At 37.4% G+C, this 21,365-nt stretch overlaps 2 protein-coding genes across 2 annotated transcripts; one reads left to right on the forward strand and one right to left on the reverse strand.

Moving 5' to 3' along the window:
- Positions 1-8,193: 8,193 nt before the first annotated feature.
- LOC108679457 (GSK-3-binding protein) lies at positions 8,194-10,806 on the reverse strand. The gene has a single exon (XM_047882948.1). It carries the CDS (start codon positions 10,697-10,699, stop codon positions 10,205-10,207), a length of 495 nt encoding a protein of 164 aa, XP_047738904.1. The 5' UTR covers positions 10,700-10,806; the 3' UTR covers positions 8,194-10,204.
- Positions 10,807-13,602: 2,796 nt separating this feature from the next.
- Positions 13,603-19,009, forward strand: LOC108679468 (ragulator complex protein LAMTOR1). Its single transcript, XM_018168085.2, has 6 exons — positions 13,603-13,768; positions 13,966-14,039; positions 15,760-15,849; positions 16,052-16,151; positions 16,508-16,609; positions 17,001-19,009. The coding sequence occupies exons 1-6, from the start codon at positions 13,706-13,708 to the stop codon at positions 17,094-17,096; spliced, it is 525 nt and encodes a 174-aa protein (XP_018023574.1). The 5' UTR covers positions 13,603-13,705; the 3' UTR covers positions 17,097-19,009.
- The last annotated feature ends 2,356 nt before the right edge of the window (positions 19,010-21,365 follow it).

A 21,365-nucleotide genomic window follows, 5' to 3' on the forward strand; every position in this document is an offset into this window, starting at 1 on the left:
TTATGTCGCTGACTGCCTGACTCACATTTCATATGAAAGAATTACTCACGCAAAGTGAGTTGGAAGCACATGTGTGTCGTGCAGAGCTGCGTACGCAGTACATGCAAATGCGTATCTGGAGCCTCACTGGATTGCGTCATTCTATCAGGCACCGCTGGATTGCGTCAATCTGTGTGAACGTACGCACCCAAAGGCGTCATGAAGGTGTGATGTAGTGAGCCTCATTCACGAATTGAGCCTAATACAAAATTGCAGTGAGCCTCATACAGGAAATTGAGCCTCGTACACAATTGAACTGAGCTTCAAACACAGTTGTAGATTGTAATGAGCCGCACACACGAAATTGAGCCTCGTAAACAATTTTAGTGAGCCTCATACACGAAATTGGGCTGATAAAGATTTAGGTTACCTATATGACAGTTATGACAGTACTACAGTAGATATTCTACTGATCTAACACTTATGTTATGCCGATGTCATGCAAGCCAATTTGACGTAAACGATTCCTCAATTTTTAGTGGATCCCTTTCCTGTTTATTTCAATGGAGTTCCAGGAAGAAGTTTGCAGAAACGGTTTAAAACAGCATCAGGAATCCGTAGAAGAGTAAGTACGCGATGAAATACTCCCACGCGATGACGTCAAGGATGCCGCACAAGTGACCGTTAGAATTAAGTCACGCGGTCACGTCAACCTGTTATGAAACAGACGGGTAATTTATGTAGATCTTGTGAAAGGTTCGTACGACAAGGCTTACAAAATTTCATATATGATTTGTAAATAACTAAGATGGACAAGGTTTTGTTTTACAGCAATATTCTTTCTAAATTATAAATAATTATGTCATTATCAAGTATCAAGTTTAACCATCCGGTTAAAGATCTCCATTGAAGCGGCGTTTTAAACGAGTTTGTCGCGTAAAGGTCACAACCATGCCTGATATTTGACAGTATCCTGGTAGACAGGAATGCAAGAGAAACGATTGGCGCCGATGTATATATAGGATGTTGCAGTTGTGTGAATACTGACGATGTTAATTTGTCACTTGCATGAATAGGTAAAAAACTATCACTGACCTCATATTTTCGTCAAGTAATGTTTTCATGTGTTGTTATTACAAATATAATTTCAAATTTGAATTGATGGAGCGCGAGGTTTTCTAGTAAGTATTTTATAGTTGCATATAATCATGGCAAAATATAGCATTGGCGCTACAAGCAAGAAGCGCCCTCACTGCCCTGCGCGGTACACAAAGAGAAAAAGACCCTCCTTTTGAAACACTTGGGTTTTTCAAACCCTTCCGAGCTTGACACGCTTATATTTGTGCGGCATAGGTTCAGTACCAACAGACTACTTAATATTACTGCTCGAGTTAACGTGCATATCAGTCCGTTCAAGTTGAAAAATACTGAAGAAAAGGAAGTAAAGAACAAGACAGCTGATTTATCAGAAGTCGCTAATGACAGCTCACGTGAGTTGCTTGATAGAGAACGTAGGAAGGCCAACCTGGTCTGGTTTGGGATTCCTGAAAGTAACGCATCTGATGCGAAGGACCGAGAGAAGTCTAGTAGCTTCTTCAAACTATCGCCAGTCATGAAAAGATCCGGTCAAATGACACGAGTTTAGATCTATGAACAAGGCACGAAATGGAAAAGAATCGGCGACAGGCCACATCAGGCCTACACTTCAGAGCCGACATCACTATGTTATGTTATGTTATGTTATGTTATGTTTCTCTCACCGTTGATAGAGATCGGGGATGTGAGGTGCTTCTTTCACCTTAGAAGGTGTTATACTCAATTGAAGAAAAAAACTAAGACCACATTTCTCTAAAATCGAAAGGGTAACTTTAAACTAAAACATTCTCGTTTCAGTTGATATAGTTAAAATGCTTTCATAAGATCCCCTACAAAACCTTTAATGAAGTTGAATGTTTACAGGGTTGGAGCATCTGTAGGTATTCGTATTCTCGGTACTTTCCATTGGCTTCACAGTCCAGCGATAGTTGCAATGATTTCAGCAGTTTTCGAACTCAAATTTAGAGTATTACTAGCTAGTGCATGCCATTACATTAGTAGTAGAATGTTTTAAGGGCATCTGGGTGAGAATTTTCTTGTTTGGAGCTCACAACTGAACAATAGGCAAGCCAACGTGGTCGTGACATTTGATGGACGTAATTTTTTGAGAACAAGTGGCTGCGAGTCTGGAAATAATTACTTTACTTATTCTGTTCTAGAAGCGCCAGACATTATTTAAACAACGAATCGCATACTAATCAGTAATAACAACAACGCTGCCAGCTTCATTGAGAAAACGAGTCGTATGTTTGCGTTCTCAGTCAATGTCACCATGTTGCTCCTGCCTTTTCAGCGTACATGTTGGTGTTGTTTTGCTCGACACTTCCATATTTCGTACTCAGTATTCCGATACAAATAACACTTCCAGCATGAATGGGAGAAGCGTATGCCACGTATCCGCTGCGTAGTCCATCATTGCAGACACAAACTCGTGTGTTTTGTGGCATGAGTTTTACCAGAAATCGAATCTGGCAGCAATATTATTTGTAACGCCGAGAAAATATGATGAAATTTCTGTGACCTTCGACGTTTCGAGTGCTGCGCTTTAGCAAGACTTTCACGAAACGTTCTTTCTTTTGATTCAATCAAGTCTTAAAAATCGCAGCGTATCATCTTGTCTCGTACATTTCAAAAATAAGTTTTGAGTCCCTAAACAACTCGCTGATCCTGCAATAAACCTTGAACTGTCATCGTAATGACGTAAGTGTGTGTAGTGCAAGCCAAGAGTAACACGCAAACGCCAGCCTTCGCCTCGAGTTCTCATCGCGTTTTTCGTTTTCAGGTATAACTGATCTGTCCGCATGCGTGGCTATGCGAATCAATTAATGTCATTGTAATTGTGATGTTCGAAAGCATGTAGTACATCTTATTTTCTTCGATTTTCAAGAGAGGGTTAATGCTATGAGCTCGATATTACAGAACGTATAGGGTCGGGTGAATGTAAATTGTAAAGTCACTACAATGATGCGACGAAGCATGTGTCAATTCAATAAGACTTCAGATAATCAGATTAAACATGCAGATAATTAGATAAAATATGCTCTTCTTTGATTATCGTATCTTTCCATCGTCAAACGTAGGTTCAAAAGACTTGGTAAGCGTCTCGGTGAGAGTTGCATTTTTTCAATGCACGCACGCATCGAAATATTGTAAGAGCTAAAAGTTTCGCTGCAGTGAGGCCGTGTTCACTTAATTCTATTCGTAAAGCACATGTAGATACAAACATACTGAATTTCGCTACAACGATGGATGCAAAAATAGTGTGGGGTTCTATGGACACGATATATACACGAGAACTAAACGTCGCTAATCGTGCGAACATAACATCTTACGTCCTGAAATGCTTCAGATCATCGCTACAGAATATCGAGTCTGCACATCGTTTAAAGAAATCTGTAATATTATCTCTATAAATTCACAATTTACATCACTATTTCTTATGATCCACCACCCAGCGTATTGATAAATATTGTGACATTGGCTAACTGAATTCGTAGAACTCAAAGAGTTGCAACACGTGCCAGATTATCTTCTCAGCCGCAGACCTTCGTTCGCTTGGTGATGTTTTCGAACGTCAGACCTCGAGAGCTCGCCGCCGATCGCACGTAAACAATCACATGCACGGCTGTTGCAATGCAGAGCACACGCAATGCAGGGCCTCAAGCTCGCCTACCATGAATCATTTTCACAAGAGGTCCTTGACATTCGCTCGCCAAGTCTCACATTCTACACAGTCTCCCTCTCTCCCTTGCCTCAACCGCCTCACTGCGACGCCGCCTCTTGAATCAGTTTCCGTGTAATGTCCTTCAAGGACGAATCACTTGCTTATTGTATTATGTATCGTGTGGTTTTATTAACATTGCGCCTCTATGACTTGATACTTTTTGGAAAATTATAACTCGTATTTTGTGAAAGTCATGGTGGTTATGCGCGTAGACTGGCGAACAAGTGCTCTATAGGACTCGCTTCCTGCATGCCCTGCTACTCAGGCCTCTGCCGCTTTCACTCGTCTACAGAGGACTGTCCCTTCTGTGTAATATCTTGTCTGCTCAACACCTCTTTTCTATCTTCAATCTTCCAGGCAAGACCAGCTCCCCCATATGACCGCAAAACGCTGTGAAGCTCCTCGTTCCATCCCAAACACTGCTCATTCTAAACGTCTACCGAGGTACATGCTCCGCTCTTTTTTCAGGCACTGATATGCCTAAACCTCTGCATGGCCGACGTTATTATTGTACATTATCTGTAGATTAGTGGGCATGACAAATAGCCTGTAAATGAGTGCGGGCGCTTGCAACTCTGTACGCTGTACCGAGCGAGTCAAGTTAGGTCTGTTGGTCCAGCTCTCTCCGGGTGGCAGCTAGGGCTGCTGCTTAACCTCGCAAAAACTTCCCGTTGCTTTCTGGCGAGGTTACATCGTTTTTTATAACCGGCTTTGTTTCTAAAATTATGTATGGCTTTCTGTTATTTTTAGCGCATTTTCTCATTTATGGAAAAATGCACTATTGTGCTCGCCTAGTCCGTCCGTCTGTCTGTCCGTCCGTCTGTCCGTGGCCTCAAGTTTTCGTCGACGAGAAAATGCGCTCTCTGTCACTCACTGCAGTGAGTACTGAATTACGGTATATTTTTTTGTACTTCGGATATGACTTTTATTGTTTTCCAAAATTAGCCTTAGAATTCTGTATAAATTTCAAGCTTTATTTAATGTTTATTGAAGGTTTGAGTACTTGTTTTGCACGGTGAAGTCGCAAAAATTATTCTGCATATTGACAAGAGTCGAAAGTGCCGGCGTAAAAACAGGTAAGCCTAACCTGTTTACATTTTTGTCATAATTTCATTGTAAGTGTTCATAGTTAAGCCATTATTTGAAGCGAATACACTGTTAGAAAAAAACGGTCCCATTGGCGTTCTAGTGGCCGGTCGCTCCGTGAAAATAAACTATTTAGCCGTTTTTATCAGATGCTTTGCGGATTTCTAGTGTTAAATTAGAATAAAAACGGCGACACGGTGTTTCTTTTCACGTGCTGACCGGCCACTGAAACGCCGGTAATACCGTGAACGGTAATTTTCTAACAGTGTACAATGCAATGTTTTATTATGTGTTTAATTAACACGCGTACGTAGTACGCATGAACGTGTTTTTATCTCTATCAACTTCAAACGAGAGCATACAACACGTCGCGAGAACCTGTTTTGAATGGCACAATCCTCGGGTCAAGTTCTGTTCTTCCCAGAATAGAGAGCGAGCTGCAACGAATCTACATTCAATCTCGCGTCAGTTTTCTAGCCAAACAAATTACTTCATGAATGTAAAAGGCTTATTTACGCGTTTATAATAAAGTTATTCGCGCAAGAATTAATTTTTTTTACTCTAATAGGAGGGACGATTCATCTAATGGAGATACCAAATCTTTAAAAATACCTTTATTGTTCACTTTTATTATAACGTTATCAGAACAATCCAGTTATGAGACTCAACTATTTATTTTTACTGTGGCATAAGCGAAGATGAACCTAATTGTGATATTAGTGAAATTTTGACTACATACAACGTACATTGTTGGCAGGTCTCGAACTTCATTTTAACACACGTGTGTTATGTTCTTATCCAGTTTTTTGTGGTTCTTCAGTGATAGTATCTCGGTCCTTATCGATGGCGTAACCTCCAACATATTTGATAACATAACATGGCTCGCTCCACCGCAAACAATGCATTCGCCGAGCCCACGCTTGTTTTTCTTCTTTTCCCTGCAGATGATTCATGCATGGAAACAGATAAGGTGTCGTTGTCGACTGATAAGGTATGGATACCTAAGTAACGTTTATCGATCAGCTGTGTTATTATTAAGTGTGCATCACGCACGTTTCACACGCGTACGTGGTTCGCGATGAGGTCGCATTTTATGATTTTTGAAAAATGTAATTTTTAGTTCAGCTCGTCGTGTTTTCTGTTATAGTTAAAATTCGTAGAAAGCTTTTTGTATATAATAAAAAATGAACCCCTTTTTAGCGCATTTTCTCTTTTATGGAAAAAATGCACTAGTGCGCTCGCCATGTCCTTCTGTCTGTCTGTCCGTCCGTCTGTCCGTGACCTCAAGTTTTCGTCGACGAAAAAATGCGCTCTCTGTCACTCACTGCAGTGAGTACTGAGTTATATTTTTTAAATTATTAATTGAACTATTTGGTCTGTGACTCGATGATTCAGCAAGGAGAATAAGTTCAACGAGGAGTTTATACGTCTCTTTCCAGACTTCTGTGGCATCAACTGCGTGCTATCAACACTAGTTCCTTTAACCAAAATCTTCGTAACGTCAGTAAATATGTCCTTCACCAATCACCATACTTGTGGATAACTTCCTGCTAGCAATAAATTGTCCCGTAATCCTGCATTAATGTCAAATTGCGTCGCAGACGAACGTATAACCAGCGTTATTGTAAAATTTATTCTCATGCGAACGTGCCATGCGCGTTCTGGTCACACTGCATCGCAGACGAACGCGTCTCGTGCGTCGTCAAATCGACGATCAGACGAAAGACACTCGTTTACGGTGTCGAGAAATTCGTCTGTGCCGGTTGCCAAGTCAGGAGGGAATAATTACTTAAAGAAACTCTGGTCAATCCCACGCTGCCTGCGTCGTGGCTTTGTCTGCACGACTGACTCGAGCTACTTTCTTGCGGTTCATCGTAACTTCATATGTAATAAATTAATCATTCATTACGAAAGAATGATTCATGTGTTTTACATGTGACTAAAATAAGGCACACGTAATTGGAGCCAAGGCGGATCAGAAGCTGTAAGTGGTACCGCAAACCAGAGCAGAAAGTGTCAAGTAAACCGGAATTATTAGATTGTTGAGTGAATGAATAATTTGTGTGGAATTTTAATTAATTTAGGTTTTGTGCGATTGGTTTCTTTTTCCTGAAATGTGCACAATCATTCAGAACCTGGACTGGTCGTGTCTTCCGTATTCATCATACTACGTGATTAGATAACTTATAAAGTTATACGCAATTTGCAGTCGACTCGTCAAATAAATGTTCTGAAGCGTCAACAATCTTATCTCTCATCGCCTTATTCGTCATTTAAGTTGATAACGTCTACGTCGTGCAGGGCTCAATTATATTCAGGGAGTTATCTCATTCTTCACTGTAATGTCTTGTATTGATAAGTAATTCCATAAACCGAAGCCTCGGAATGGACTTGAGGGCGTTAACTTTGTCTTCATTCGAGCACATGCGCTTGTGCCTATACAAGGGTCGAGGCATCACAACTGATCAAGGAATAAGTTCACACCTGTGCTTCGCGAGCAGCGTACTACATCAGCGCGGCCTACATAGCCACAATGCTGCTGTGCACACAGGAAATATGTCAATCAATCCGGCATAAATAGATTATGTGTAAACCTTACAAACAATATTTAACCGTACATTTAGAAGGAGGTCATTTGGTGTCGTCCTTAGCTCATATTGATTCTAGTGAACGATTTAATTTCACAATACTAAAGTCAATCAATTACATGTTACGCACTCGAAACCTTTCTTCGCCCGCTGCTCGTTGTGACAGGATGGACAGACTCGGGTATCAGAACAACATCGCTTTTCGTCGAAGACCGACAAGAGATTTTCCCATGTGTTATCAGCAGCGTCTGTTCAGAGTTCTCCTTGCTATATATATAGGATTGCAGAGTCCGTCTCATGACAACAGTAAACGAGTGTCTTTATCTAGAGAGGGTCGTAAATAATAATATGTCCTTAGGAAAGCCCACATTTGAACTTTCAAATCCTACCAGAAGATTAATTCACCGAATGGAGAATATCAATCAGAAAGTTATTAATAAGAAATATTGTGTGGTCTTAAACGAAAGTTGAGTTAATGAACAACTTCTGCCCAATTATACAAACCATCTATAGAAGTCTATGTACGGTCATGCTTTCAAATCGAACTCGTTATTCGTAAGCGCTCAGTTTAAAATTTCTTGTACAGATGATAAGCCATTGACACTGACCTTAAACTTTACTGGAAGCAATGCTTGGTTGAGAACGTGAGAAAACGAAGGATAACATCACAAGAATCTTAGAAATATTCTTAGTTCAGTCATTTCGGAGAAGAAAATGAGGTCTTGGAAAATCTTCTTTACTTATAAAAATATTTACAATCATGTTTATTAAGCTATGAGGTTCACTAAGGTCAGCTAAACACATGAGAGGGTAATTCATTGTACTAGTTCGGAACAAATCCGTCTACATGACATACGCCTACGCAGCATTAACACACGCGGCAGTGACATGCACAAACATGCTAACGTATTCTTACAACATGTCTGTTCACATGGAAATCTCTAACTCCGTTCGTAAGTACACAACCAATAACTTTTACATTAATATTACAGTGAGAATTTGAGATGTAGAACATGCCGACATATTTTCAACTGGAGAGAGTGGTAACAAACCATGAAATTGGTTATACAGCTTACACAACCTTTGATCCTACAATGCAATGTATGCATGAAAAACAATCTAAAGTAGAAACAAATAGCACATAATCACCACCTTAGTTTATCCCAGTGAAGCAAAACCAGCAATAAATTATTGAAATTAAATATTGTTAATCATCACTCATGCACTTCTTTCCTTTTAGACAAGATAATAGGAGAATTTTACCTACATTTGATAAATTAATGTCCAATTTAATAATCTAGTTTTGAATTCCATCTGTTGAAATACAATTGAATGCAAAACACAGAAAGTTCCTCTAAAATTTCACCCACAAAATTCATGCTATATCCTGTGCAATCTATTTCCAAAACTAAAACATTTTGATAATCACTATTACACTGGCAGGATGATTATCGCTAAAACCCTTATCACATAAATTAAAGAGCCTTATAAATTCTCAGAATCATTCCCAAGGAAAACAATGAAATAGCTTTGACTAAGTAAAGAATGTAAATAAAACAGTTGATTATTTTAACTCTTCATAGCAAATGACGGGAAACAATGAGACAATTTTGTAAAACAATGCAATAACAATCATGTGAAGTTGACAGAAAGAGAGCTGTTGATGAGATATGTTCTTAACTAGTTGTCATTGCCAAGCAAATGATAAATATAAAAATTTACAGTTATAAGATCAATTTATACTGATTATCAAGAACAAGCATTGGCAATGACACTAACAAAATTTTTTCAGGGACACCTTCAATGAAACCAAACATCACACTTGCTGCACATTTTCAAGAAGAAATAAGTGACAAAACTCAGAAAAGATTCATTGCAGAAACAACTAGTATGGACATTTAAGAATAATTAAGGAAATGAAAATTAACAATTCATTGGTGACTCAAAAATAAACTTAGAACATTGGTAAGAACTTATGGAATTTATATTAAATATTTAGACATGAGCATCAAGCATGAAAACATGTTGAATATACAAGTTGAAACAAAAAAAAAAATACAACAATTATATCAGATGATAGAAGATCTTTCCAGTTTCCAGGGATGAAAAAAAATTATACTAATTTACCCTTTAAACTGCACAGTTTGTACATCAGAGACTTAACATAAAAGCTTTGATTAATAGAACAAGAGTTGAAGTATTATATAGAAAATTGAGATCGGTCTATTGAAAAAATTGCAGCTCAAACCATATTAGCACTAAAGAAAGAAGAACAGTACATGATAAATTTATCAATTAACTATAATTGGATTTGAACAGCCAAGCCTATCTAGTTGACAATTTCACAAGACAGCTAGGAGGTTCAGATCACACAATGATTCTGGTTTGTTCAACAGAATAATTTATAAATTTCCAAAATAACTGCTTAACAATTATAATTTGATAAATCCAGTTTTATAGAATAGAAGAAAACTGCAGGCATGTTACAAGTACATAACTGAAAAAAGAAAAAAATGAAATTTTTAATTCACCCATAATTACATCAGATAATATCTATGCATTATAAAAATACTAGGAATAATAAATGCAAACCTATGTTTTGATTTTCAAGAGAACAGTTTGAACAAAAAAAAAATACAATTTAGACATAGCCTATAATTCAAATAAACTGATGTCTCGATGTTGATTCTGAATGCTTGGTTTCACAATTTCTAAAAAAATAATTACAACGCTATACTTCTAAATTAAAAGGATATGGAATTCTCTCTTCATCACTATCATAGAAAACAGAATTGGGCTTTTCTTTAGGTCGGAAATAATGATCATTGAGACGCCGCACAGCTTCTTTAATTAGGTCACCCTCTCGCAGCAGCTCCTGTAGCGCTTCGTATGGGTCATCCGTGACTGTTCGGGAGTTACTAGAGTTGTGAAGAACGCTCGTTAATCTTCCTGAATTGGTGACCTCGTCTCCATTATCGTTGCTGGCGTGGTTAGGATAGCGGTGCAAACACCGTCGACTGTCACAACAGCCACACTTGCTGCCTCGCGACGGAATGCTGTACGGCGAAGCACGTAACCGTATCTTCTCAGTGCAACTAGAATGGGATGGAGCCTTGGCTTTCACTCTCAGTTTTTCTTTAATTTGTGAAACTAAATCATCTAGGTCTTGCTGGGATGAAGCAGAAGATTGATTAGGGAAGAAGCACAAGGCGTCTTTACTCGGCATTATGAACGATAGTTTGAGCGTGGCGATTTCTGTCGTGCAACCACTCTCTAGGACCACTTCTTGGCTAATGCGGTCGATACCAGCTTTGTGGCGAACTGCAAGGTAGACTGTCGGGGGAGATGTAGAATAACATTACGCGGCAGAATCCAGTTTGATTTAATGCTCTTATTTCGAGAAATATTTAGATTGAAAATGAAAACTACTCAAAGTATTGAATGAAATATTTCATATTTGCGTCTGAATTTGTAATTTTTATAGAGAATAATCAGATAAATGCAAAAAAACTTACTATCGAAGAATGTAAATAGAGCGGAGTAATATACATCTGAAGCACCTAAACAAGTTTGACCTGTCGTGGTGAAACGATCTTCTATTTCCGAGAATCTTGTTCCTTGTTAATTAATAGCGTCAGTTTCGATATAATAACATTTTCAGCTCAAATTTAGTAAAAATCAATTCAAATTAGACCATCAAATCTGACAAATTAGGTATTTGCAATAGGGACAGAGTTATCCATTAATATCTCGTGGAGCCCTCTGCCTTTGTCTGTGTTGGCTGAGATGCTTCCAGACGCATTTAAAGGAGATAGTTCGAGACGAATGACGCGATGACAGAGGTATTGACGATTTAAATTTCGATGTCAAATTTAGCAACCTAATCTAGATCACACCATTTGAAGTTATAAGTAATCATTGCCAACTTAAAACTCATTTAGGCATTACGTATGTTACCACCTTAGAATTATTGTTTAACTTATCTCCACACATTAATTCATCTAACGATTACAGTTCGGATTCACGTTGCTTTAATAAAAGCTTTTGGTAATAAAAGCTTTGGGTAGTTTTCAGTGTTCTAAAATACTATTATGAACCAACTGTAGAAGATTATTTGTGATTTCAGTGTTTAATTTAAAAAATTTATGTGGCAGTAGGAATTGATAAATGTATACATGCCAGAGTTGACCTCAAGGACAATTTTGCAGCCGGTCGTTCGGCCGGTGAAATGAGTCCTTTCGATATCCGATAATACGAAGCTAATAAAATGCGCCGTTTATGTTTAAACTGTGCAATTATCTTGGGTCTTACGATTAAAAATAGGACTTAAATAAATCTGATAAATAGTTGTTCATGTTGTGATGTTCCTCCGTCCGGCCCCTAGGACTTTACATGGACACAGTTGCCTAAAATATATCCCAAACTATAATATCAGCTCGATGGAACTTTGCACATGTGTTCATTAGCAGCTAACAATGATGTCTAGGTTCCGAACTTTTTTCGGTTTTGCTTTCGTTTGCAACCATCTGTATGAAAAATTGCCCGAGACGTAGAATATTCACAGAGTGTCCAGAATATATATATTTTTAAACTAATTAACGGATTTGATGCAAAACTTTGTTGAATCAAAATCAAGACAAATAGAACAAGGACAAGGAATGATTATACAATGGTTGAACTAGTAGAACACGTCTCGGACAAATTCACGGCCGGACCCGCTCACCCGCCCCATGGCTGAACGTAATTAAGGTGCCTGTACACAGGGATAGTACTAGCCGCTAGTTCATCCGGCGCTTGAACTGTCCACGCTACCAGCCTCGTGTATAGGGGTTCAGCCGCTTCAGAGGCATGACCAGACGATATTCAATTATTCTTTGAAATATGAATCAAAGTGGAATGTTTGCCATGACGGTTACTCTAACAAAATGAAGAGAGAAACGAGTATTTTGAAACTGGAAGAAGACCTTATTAGTCAGGGTTTAGTTGTTCCCGACGTTGCATTTTTAATGGTTAGAATAAAGAGTATAAAAACGACGTACAGGCTCGAGTTGTTGAAGGTGATCCCACTATCCATCTTCGCAGACCTCACTTGACGGCTTCTAACGACGCACTGGCGGGCGCGAACGAGAAGATAACGGCACCTTCTACTCTCCTCGTGTGTACAGGCTTACTTTCCGGATAGTCACCAAGCGACCGTCACTATCCAGATTTACTAGCCGTCTGCACTATCCCTGTGTACAAGCACCTTAACGCACAGCCCGGACTCAATCGACAATTCTACGGACTCGCCTGAGGACTCGCGCAACTGCAGGGCCATTCATAATTCCTTAAATACTCAACGGATCTGTATGAATTTTGGAATATGAGTATTAATTATCGATACGCTGCCGCAGGAATTATTACAGATCTTTACATGACTTATTATTAGGTTAGGTTAGGTTAGGAAATAATTCATGCAAAAATCTGTAATAATTCCTGCGGCAGCGTATCGATAATTAATACTCACATTCCAAAATTCACACAGATCCGTTAAGTATTGAAGGAATTATGAGTGGCCCAGTTGCTTGAAAAATACGTTTATTGGTTTTAATCAAAAAATAATTCATGTAAAAATCTGTAATAATTCCTGCGGCAGCGTATCGATAATTAATACTCACATTCCAAAATTCATACAGAATCGCTGAGTATTTAAGGAATTATGAGTGGCCCAGTTGCGCGAGTCCGCAGGCGAGTCCGCTGGCGAGTCCGTAGAATTGTCGATCGAGTACAGCCCGGCAAGGGATTGTTTACGTTTCTCGATCTCAATGACGTCACAATAGAGATACACTGCAAGGTGGAACTTCTCGTGGGTCGGTCGACCTTATGTAGTTCTACTATGGATTAACCTAACAGGCTAACACATAGGTCTCTATGTGTTTTATAAAAAATTATTTTCGATAATAGAATTTTGGTACGGAATTTATGCGTTTTATTAATTTTTTTATTCGCAGAAATGAATGATATGTGATTGAACATTAATTACGTATGAAATCACGAATTCTTTGTTGAAATAACTCGGTGATTGCATATAATAATAGGAAAAATGCAAGAAAAATAAGTTGGATGCGATTCAAGAAGTTCCAACTTTTAGGTATAATTTTAGTGCGTATGAAAATACGCAGCTGGTAGTCACGTGAGCTGGGGTTTTTGTTTCTTCAAATTCTCTAGGCTAGGTTGCGGCAAAGTATTCCTTATGACTAATTTTTTCGTCAAAATGGGTTGCTGTTGTGGTAAAAATGAGGATGAAGATCGTCCTGTGAGTATGAATCGTGTGCATTTTGAATTTCCAACTTGTCGAAGAGTTATCGAGCTAGCCTGCTAGGACAGCTAGGTCACTTAGTGAATACTGAATACCTAGTGATTTTTGACAGTGGTAAATTATAAATGCTTAAAAATTAAATATTTCAGAATATCATGTCTCACTTGAGTTATTTCAACTTTTGTTCATTTCAGTATGAAGAAGCTGATGAAAGAACAAGACTGCTGGCTGACCCTGTCAGAAGAACATCTAATCCTGTCACATCCGAGTGAGTATGTGGTAGGGTAAACGCAGTATATTCCGACATCGTGGGTAATTCCGTCACCTCTCTAGTTTTTCCTTTATATTAAGCTTTGTTTTAGTTCCATGTGTTCGTTGATGGTTGAAATGGTGACGTCATACATTTGAGTCGAATATTGCCACACACAGTGAAGGAATATAGGGATTTGGTAGGTTTCCATTCTAAAGGCTTTTTAATAAATATGGCAACATTTTGTGACGTTTCATTGTTGCTGACGCGTAGTCCGGTGTTTTGTGAGTCACGTGAAGCCAACAGAAGTTACGTAACGCATACAGTTTTTTTATAGATTTTCATTTCTCAATGCGTCCTTAATGTGTCGGAATATACCGCGTTTACCCTAACCACTAACCAGCAAGTAGCCATAAGGCCCATAACCTAATTCTTCAAATGCCAATCTGGCAGGATTAAATCCAAATATTACATGGCAAGAATATTATTTTATGAATCATACTTGAAAATTGTACCTAAGCCAAAATATGCCATTGTAAAAATTTTTACTGAGCAAATTTGAAAAGGGCCATAGGAAATTAGGAATGGGTTAAAATAACATTGAAATTGACTATGAGCATGAGATTTTTTTTTAATTTACAGCCTTAAAGGTAGCTTTAAACTTTAAAGTGTATGGCCATTGGCCAATACTGAGGCTTGGACTGTAGATAGGAAAGGGATGATGCTTCTTTATTCAGTTCTTTCTTCAGTCTAAGTACTGAATGGAAATGAACACTATATAAATAACATTGTTACAAGTTATAAATATAAATGCAAAGTAATTAGCCTACTCTGAAAAAAGGATCTGGTGCAATGGACCAAAAAACTAGAAGTTAGAAAGAACTTGGATATTGTACATGATTGTAGTGTTCAAGGTGGTGACATTCATCTTTTGACCTAAATGTAATTCTTACTTTTATATTTAATTCTAATTCTAAATATTTTTATTTTATTGATTCAGAATCTTGAACATATATGCTATAGCTTCTGTCTGGTTTTCCACTTGTGGTAATATGCCAAACTGGAAAATTTGGCAAAATCCACTCATAAATAAGATTTATTGCTTTTAGAAAATTTCATCTGTTAATATGATGCTTGCCCAATTTCCTATATGAAAATAAAAATAAATATTTTTTTTTACATAAAAATTTTGAAAATTTGTCTCCAGTATTCCATAATGGTTAGTAGGTGCTAGTTTGCAAAATATTTTTTAGTGTCATACAACAAACGTGTCTGACAATTTTGAATATCAGGGAGAATTTTTCTAGAATTGCAGTTAGAAAGGATCATCTCACATAGAATTTTTTAAATATAGGTGAAAAAATTTCATTTTATAATTTTTCACAGAAGAAATCAGGAAAGAGCCATTGGAATGGGTGAAATTGGCCAGCTTCACTGGTGTTGTCTGATTTACAGATGGTTTCTGCCCAATTTTGTAGTTAGGTATTGCTGGTTTTCAAAAAGAATAAGCTTTTTTAGATAGAATAAAAGATAAATAAGAAAATAAAAAACTTTAGTGCAAGATGAAAACAGCTTTAATAGAATTGTAATAAATTTAATCTAACCTAGTTTTTCACAACTTTATGAAAGAAGTGTCTCCAATCTTTACAATGATGTTTCAATACTTTTCCATCACCATCCAATTCCTATTAATTAATAACCTAGTAACCATTTTTAATGCATTTAATTCTTTGTTCAGGGCTTCCAGCAGCTTGTACAAAGCTGGCTCTCCGCTCCAAAAAAGCGATGAGCATCAGGCTCTGTCTGCAATTCTGGATGAAACTGTCAGGTAATGTCCACATCAAATATCAATATAATCGACTCTAAAAATTGTATTTCATACTTGATTCACTCATTCATTTATGACTGGTAATACTTTTTTGCTCTCTTTCAATGATGAGAATGTATTTAATTGAGCAATAAATTCTTTACACACTATAAAATAAATCTATTATTTGAGTACACATAATAAAATTTTTGTCCTCTTCCAGAAATATCATTGATGTCTCTCAAATGGACAACACAGTCTCTGACCAGCATGACCATCTTGACCGTACTAAAAAGTACACTGAGCGGATTCAAAATTCAATGGTATGCTTGTTCAGATATTGTGATTGATTTGTTTGCAACTAAACTAATCATTAAAAATAATGGAACTGATGAGTTCTATCCAATTGATTGTTTACCAGTGCAATAGTGAAGATGCACAAATGATGGAAGTGGGTTTTTTTGCTGTCTTCAATCTCTTAAGCTGGTGTCTATATATTATTTTTGATAATAATAATTTTCAATGATTCATCTTTGCATTAGTGTTAATTCATTTCTAGTACATGTGCATGTACATATATATACCTATTCAAATTGATATCTAATACATGTGCATATGCTTTTATATATCAATGAAGTATCCACTTGTATTTTTTCTGACAATTGTATGTGTATGACAGCAAGCTGTGCCCACTCAACTCCCGTGCCTTGCTTTGAAAGACATTGCTAACGTGGAAAAAGCTTTGGCTGCTCCTTCACACTTTGTCTCAGACTATTCTATGGTGAGGCAATTAAGATTCTTCTTTTTCCATGAGAGGTTTTTAGTGTCACTTTAATACATGTGTTGACTATACCTTATTTTAAAAAGAATAGTTTCTTATCTCCCTTGTTAGTAATTATTATACATCATCTTTGGTGTTATCAAACTCGATTCTTGCATTAAAAAATGAGCTGTTTATTTGCTGTTGAAAAAAATGCGCTGTTTTATATTGAGCTGTTTGTAAGCAAAGAAAGAATTTTTACAAAAAAAAAATCATTATCTTATGTTACTAACTATAAATTGCTTAATACTGCTGAGCCTTGGTTGCAATTTGGTGCATAATTTTCTTTAGATCACTGCATCTATTATTAGTTTACATGTGAGCTGTGATATTCATAGTGTTTTACTTGCAGATGTTGCAGGCCTGCAATGCGTGTTCCTCTGCCGTAAAAAACATCTCAGTGCATCCGAGAGATGACCTCCTAGTAACGTTTGCTGTCCGGGCATGATGATTCCTGGAAAAAACTTCAACTTGAAAAAAAATATTATAGGTGATTGCATTCTTTTTGATAGGTACTATTTAACTTTTATTTCTGCAATAACTCATGCAAACGAAGATTCTATTTATCTTGAATAATAAGCATGCCACTACTTATTGTGAGCTAAAATTTAAACGTTGAGTAAAGCTGTAAATCCTGCTGAGGCAGAAGCACCCAAATTGTCTGAGGTACTTTTGTATGATATGAATAAAGTCAATCCTATCTTTAGTGGCCTATAAGGCAGGGAAAAATAATTTCTGTGGTTGTTTTGTACCTTGTTACTCATTTCAGGTATAGTGTTTACATTGTGTCATGATCAATTGCAAGAATTGTTGTATTCAAATGTTTAAATTTTCAATTTTCCTGCATGATGTGTCCAAACCATTTAAGCTTTAATGTGATAAATAGAAAGAAGTTTTGTGTCAAACAATTAGTACTTAAGGACAAAAAACCCCTCCTAGTTTGCGCTTCCTTTAAATGATGGTGATTGTTTAGTGAACCTACCATTGCTGCTCGCGTCTCTTCATCTTTGTTCATTGGTTGGCTTCATGGCAGGTGCTTTGTAACTTTCCAGAATCTCTGCTTTTAGCCGCAGGTGTACGAGTTGAATTAGTGAAAAGATTGAATATTTTATTGCTACCACTAAAATTTGTAAAACTATTGTCAAAATTTACAGTTAACTACATTGTTTACTACCTATACTGTTTGTAGCAGGTAAATTTTACCATCCTAGCAGCCTTCGAAATTCTTCATAAAGTTTAAATTTTCTCATACATTATCCAGTTATTAAATTTTTGTATGCTTCTCTCATCATTGTTATGTGCTTCGTATTGAATTTATATTTTCTGTGTCTGTCTAACGTTTTTTTAATGGCCGTTTTCACGTCGCTGTACATAAAGTTCTAGTGTTGAGGATCGACGATGTGTGCGTGGCAGTGTTATTGGATCATAATAAATGTTTTGCAGTTTTTACTGATCACTGTTCAGTTGTAATAGACCGAATTCTTGTGAAAGTTGTGAGACAACGCTAGAAAACTGAGTACTCTTCATCTGAAGATTGAAAATATTTTCATTCGATTATTTTAAGTTCCATTAAACTGAAGACAATAATTTGCGATAAGAATGTATTTTGAATAATTTTCAATCGCAATGTAATGAGACGTGTGCCATGAAGTTGACTGTATTGTTCAGTTTATTTTCTAATAGAAGACTGATTATTGTTTGTTAGTCTATATATTCAAATTAGTGAGTCATTTTTTTATATCTGGCTGGAATCTCTGATGCTTACTCCTGTGCAGTTGGGTATTTTTTAAATTCGGCTGCAGAACAAGACATGATTCTGCCGCTTCAAAGCGCTTTTCTCTAGCTGGGTTGAAGCGCCTTAAAATATTCCGATTTCGATCTAGAGATGTTAGATAGAATTATGTGCAAAGAAAGAAACTAACGATTGAAATTACTATTTTCATTTGATGGGTTTGTAAGCTTCTAATCTACGCAGAGCTTTTTTGTAATTTTTATTTCAAGATATATTGGCGCTATCGTCAATAATTCGTGTAAGTTTGCAATTCTGCATCCATCCATTATTCTCATTAGAACCTAAAATCCTATACTTCATACGTGATCGTCGATACTGACTCCTTCGTCTCATCTTTTTTTTTTTTTTTGACGAGATTGAAATACTGCAGGTTCAATGTAACTCCATTCACTTTTATCATTTTAAAAGCGAAGGCGATAGGTATTGATTTTATGTTGGCCATTTACATCGGTCGTTGTGGTTCCATATCTTGTGCTACATCCTATGAGATGGTAATGGCTGTGTAAGTTTTAAGTAGGCTGACGATGTGAGAACTAAGTTGACAAACAAATAAACTTGTGAATTGTCAACTAATTATCAATTTTACTCTTGCCGAATGGGAACTTCATCGAAAGAAAAGTGACGTCAACACGAAGTTGATCCTGAATGCTGGTAATATGTGGTTACTGAAACTGAATGGACAAATGCACTGAGATAAACGGCAGGGTTGGTTCTTAGCCAGCCTACTTGCTGCTCTCTAGCTTTTGATATTAATATTTACTGACCTCTGTTGCCGCTTCCGGTCCTTTTTGCGCTATCAGTAAGGGATGCCGGTAGTTAGTGCGGCGTCTCCACGTTGCTGGCAATGGGAAGGATGCAATATTAGTAAGGGCATACACGAGTCCGTCAATAATAGTGAAATGGTAATTGATGTGTGCAACACTGATATGATAGAGCCCTATTTTGATTGCATAGCTTGTTACTGATGCGAGCGATGGCGTCTTCTCGCCATCTCCCAAGTGGCATGAGGTATATTATAGGAATATTTTTCTCCAAGGAATAGTTTACTCTCACAGTCACTCTGTTAGCATCATCTATTCAATACAGGTGTTGTTGAAGACCAGAGCATCATTCTTATTAACAAATTAATTATGGTTCTTCTCAATTTGTCAAATTAGACTTTTTGTAGGCCTTAAAAGTTTGAATATGAAGTTTCCTCCACGAGGAAAGTTTCACGTGGCCTCAAATCCTACAAATAATCTACTTCGTCAAATCGAGATGAACAAGACTTGTTAATAATTGCGCCGTGATGTTCGAGCAAACCTGTGTTAAGGAACTACACAAGCCCAAATACACCAATATTAGCACTCTTATCTATTTCTGAACAATACAGTGAAGAGCGCAGTGCTTCCTGTGTCAGCTTCGACAACTAAACGTTCAAAATCATCTTGCTGCTTAACTTTTCTCTTCTGGCCTTCACTGTATGTTCTCCCTTCTGGCTCTTTCCACTTTGCTTCGCAATTTATTATTTTTGGTTCGCCAGTGTATACAAGGAACTGCCGCGACACAGCTACTTGTGAAAATTTCATTCTTCTGGAGACCTTGTTCGTAAATAATTTTTTTCTACCTTATTCCTCAATAGTTGGTCCTTGCGCTTCTCTCAATTGTTGATAAAATGTTTCAGAAAAATGAGATCAAAGCAACGCAATGCCCGAATCATCTTCACATTATTGGTTGTTGTGAGCGTCCAAAAATCAATTGTTGGTCGTTTAAGATAAATTTTCATTTACAGATCAACGTGGAAAAGTATGAAATTTTTTATTGAAATATCCTTCTCATGAGTACAGTAAAACTGAATTAGATACAATACAAGAATGAATGGACGATACGCATCATGAAAACTTTGATGCTGTTAAATACAATACTTCTTAAATTAAAGCACTGCGATAATATTGGAAAATTTACGCTTTAGAAAGACCGATTTGAAATTTAACCTCATGGCAACGTTGTGGTGCAGCGTCGTTTCCCTTAATTTGCTCGACCAGCGAAACGAGTTCAAAACGTATTCGACCAGCGTCGTTTCCCTTTCCCCATACCGTGGTCGAGACGAACACCTTTTCAAGATATTCAGCATCCAGGAACCGATGTTCCTTCGTTGCTGAATGTTTAGCTCACAATCCTCGGCCATGTGATGACGGGTACTGTACACTCTCAACCCTCTGTTGACATCAGAATAACCCTCTCGACCCTCTGTTGACATCAGAATAACGCTCTCGACCCTCTGTTGACATCAGAATAACGCTCTCGACCCTCTGTTGACATCTAAATAGCGCTCTCCTCCCACTGTTAACATTAGAGTACAATATACATAGAAGTGTCGGCACTGAAGAAAAAGGGCTCGTGGCGGAGTCTAACCAAGAGGACGCTGCTTGCTTGATCGTGCGTGCTTCATAGGGCGGCAAGGTCGTCACTGAAAACAAGTACCAACACTGGAAGTGTGCGGTACTAAAAAAACATTCGGCGTCTCTTGTACTTTTCAAAATAGTGCATTAATGCAGCGAGGTTGATGAGACACGGTGAGTTGGGAATTGTTTGATCGTCTAGTATACATACATATTCGATATGGGGTGACCTGGTCTAGCGAATAACAAAAATAGATTGATCCGGGCATTAGCACGTGTTCGCTCGTTTGATATTTTAAGGTTGGTTCAATGAAACCGAGATTCTAATTAATCAAAGTTCCCTATATTCCATAGAACTTGGGGTTTGAAAAACAAATTCACTCAATTACTCGTTAGACATTTTTCTGAACTTCATAAATTTCGTTCGAATCTGGTCTGTAGTTTGGAAGAAATTTCTTGACCACTGCGAATTTTGGCCCATATCGCCATATAACTCACGAATGGTGGCGAAAATCAAAATTTTTTTCATGAGCTAAACAATACC

Source organism: Hyalella azteca, unplaced genomic scaffold, assembly GCF_000764305.2.
Source record: "Hyalella azteca isolate HAZT.00-mixed unplaced genomic scaffold, Hazt_2.0.2 contig11680, whole genome shotgun sequence".
Lineage (NCBI taxonomy): Eukaryota > Metazoa > Arthropoda > Malacostraca > Amphipoda > Hyalellidae > Hyalella > Hyalella azteca.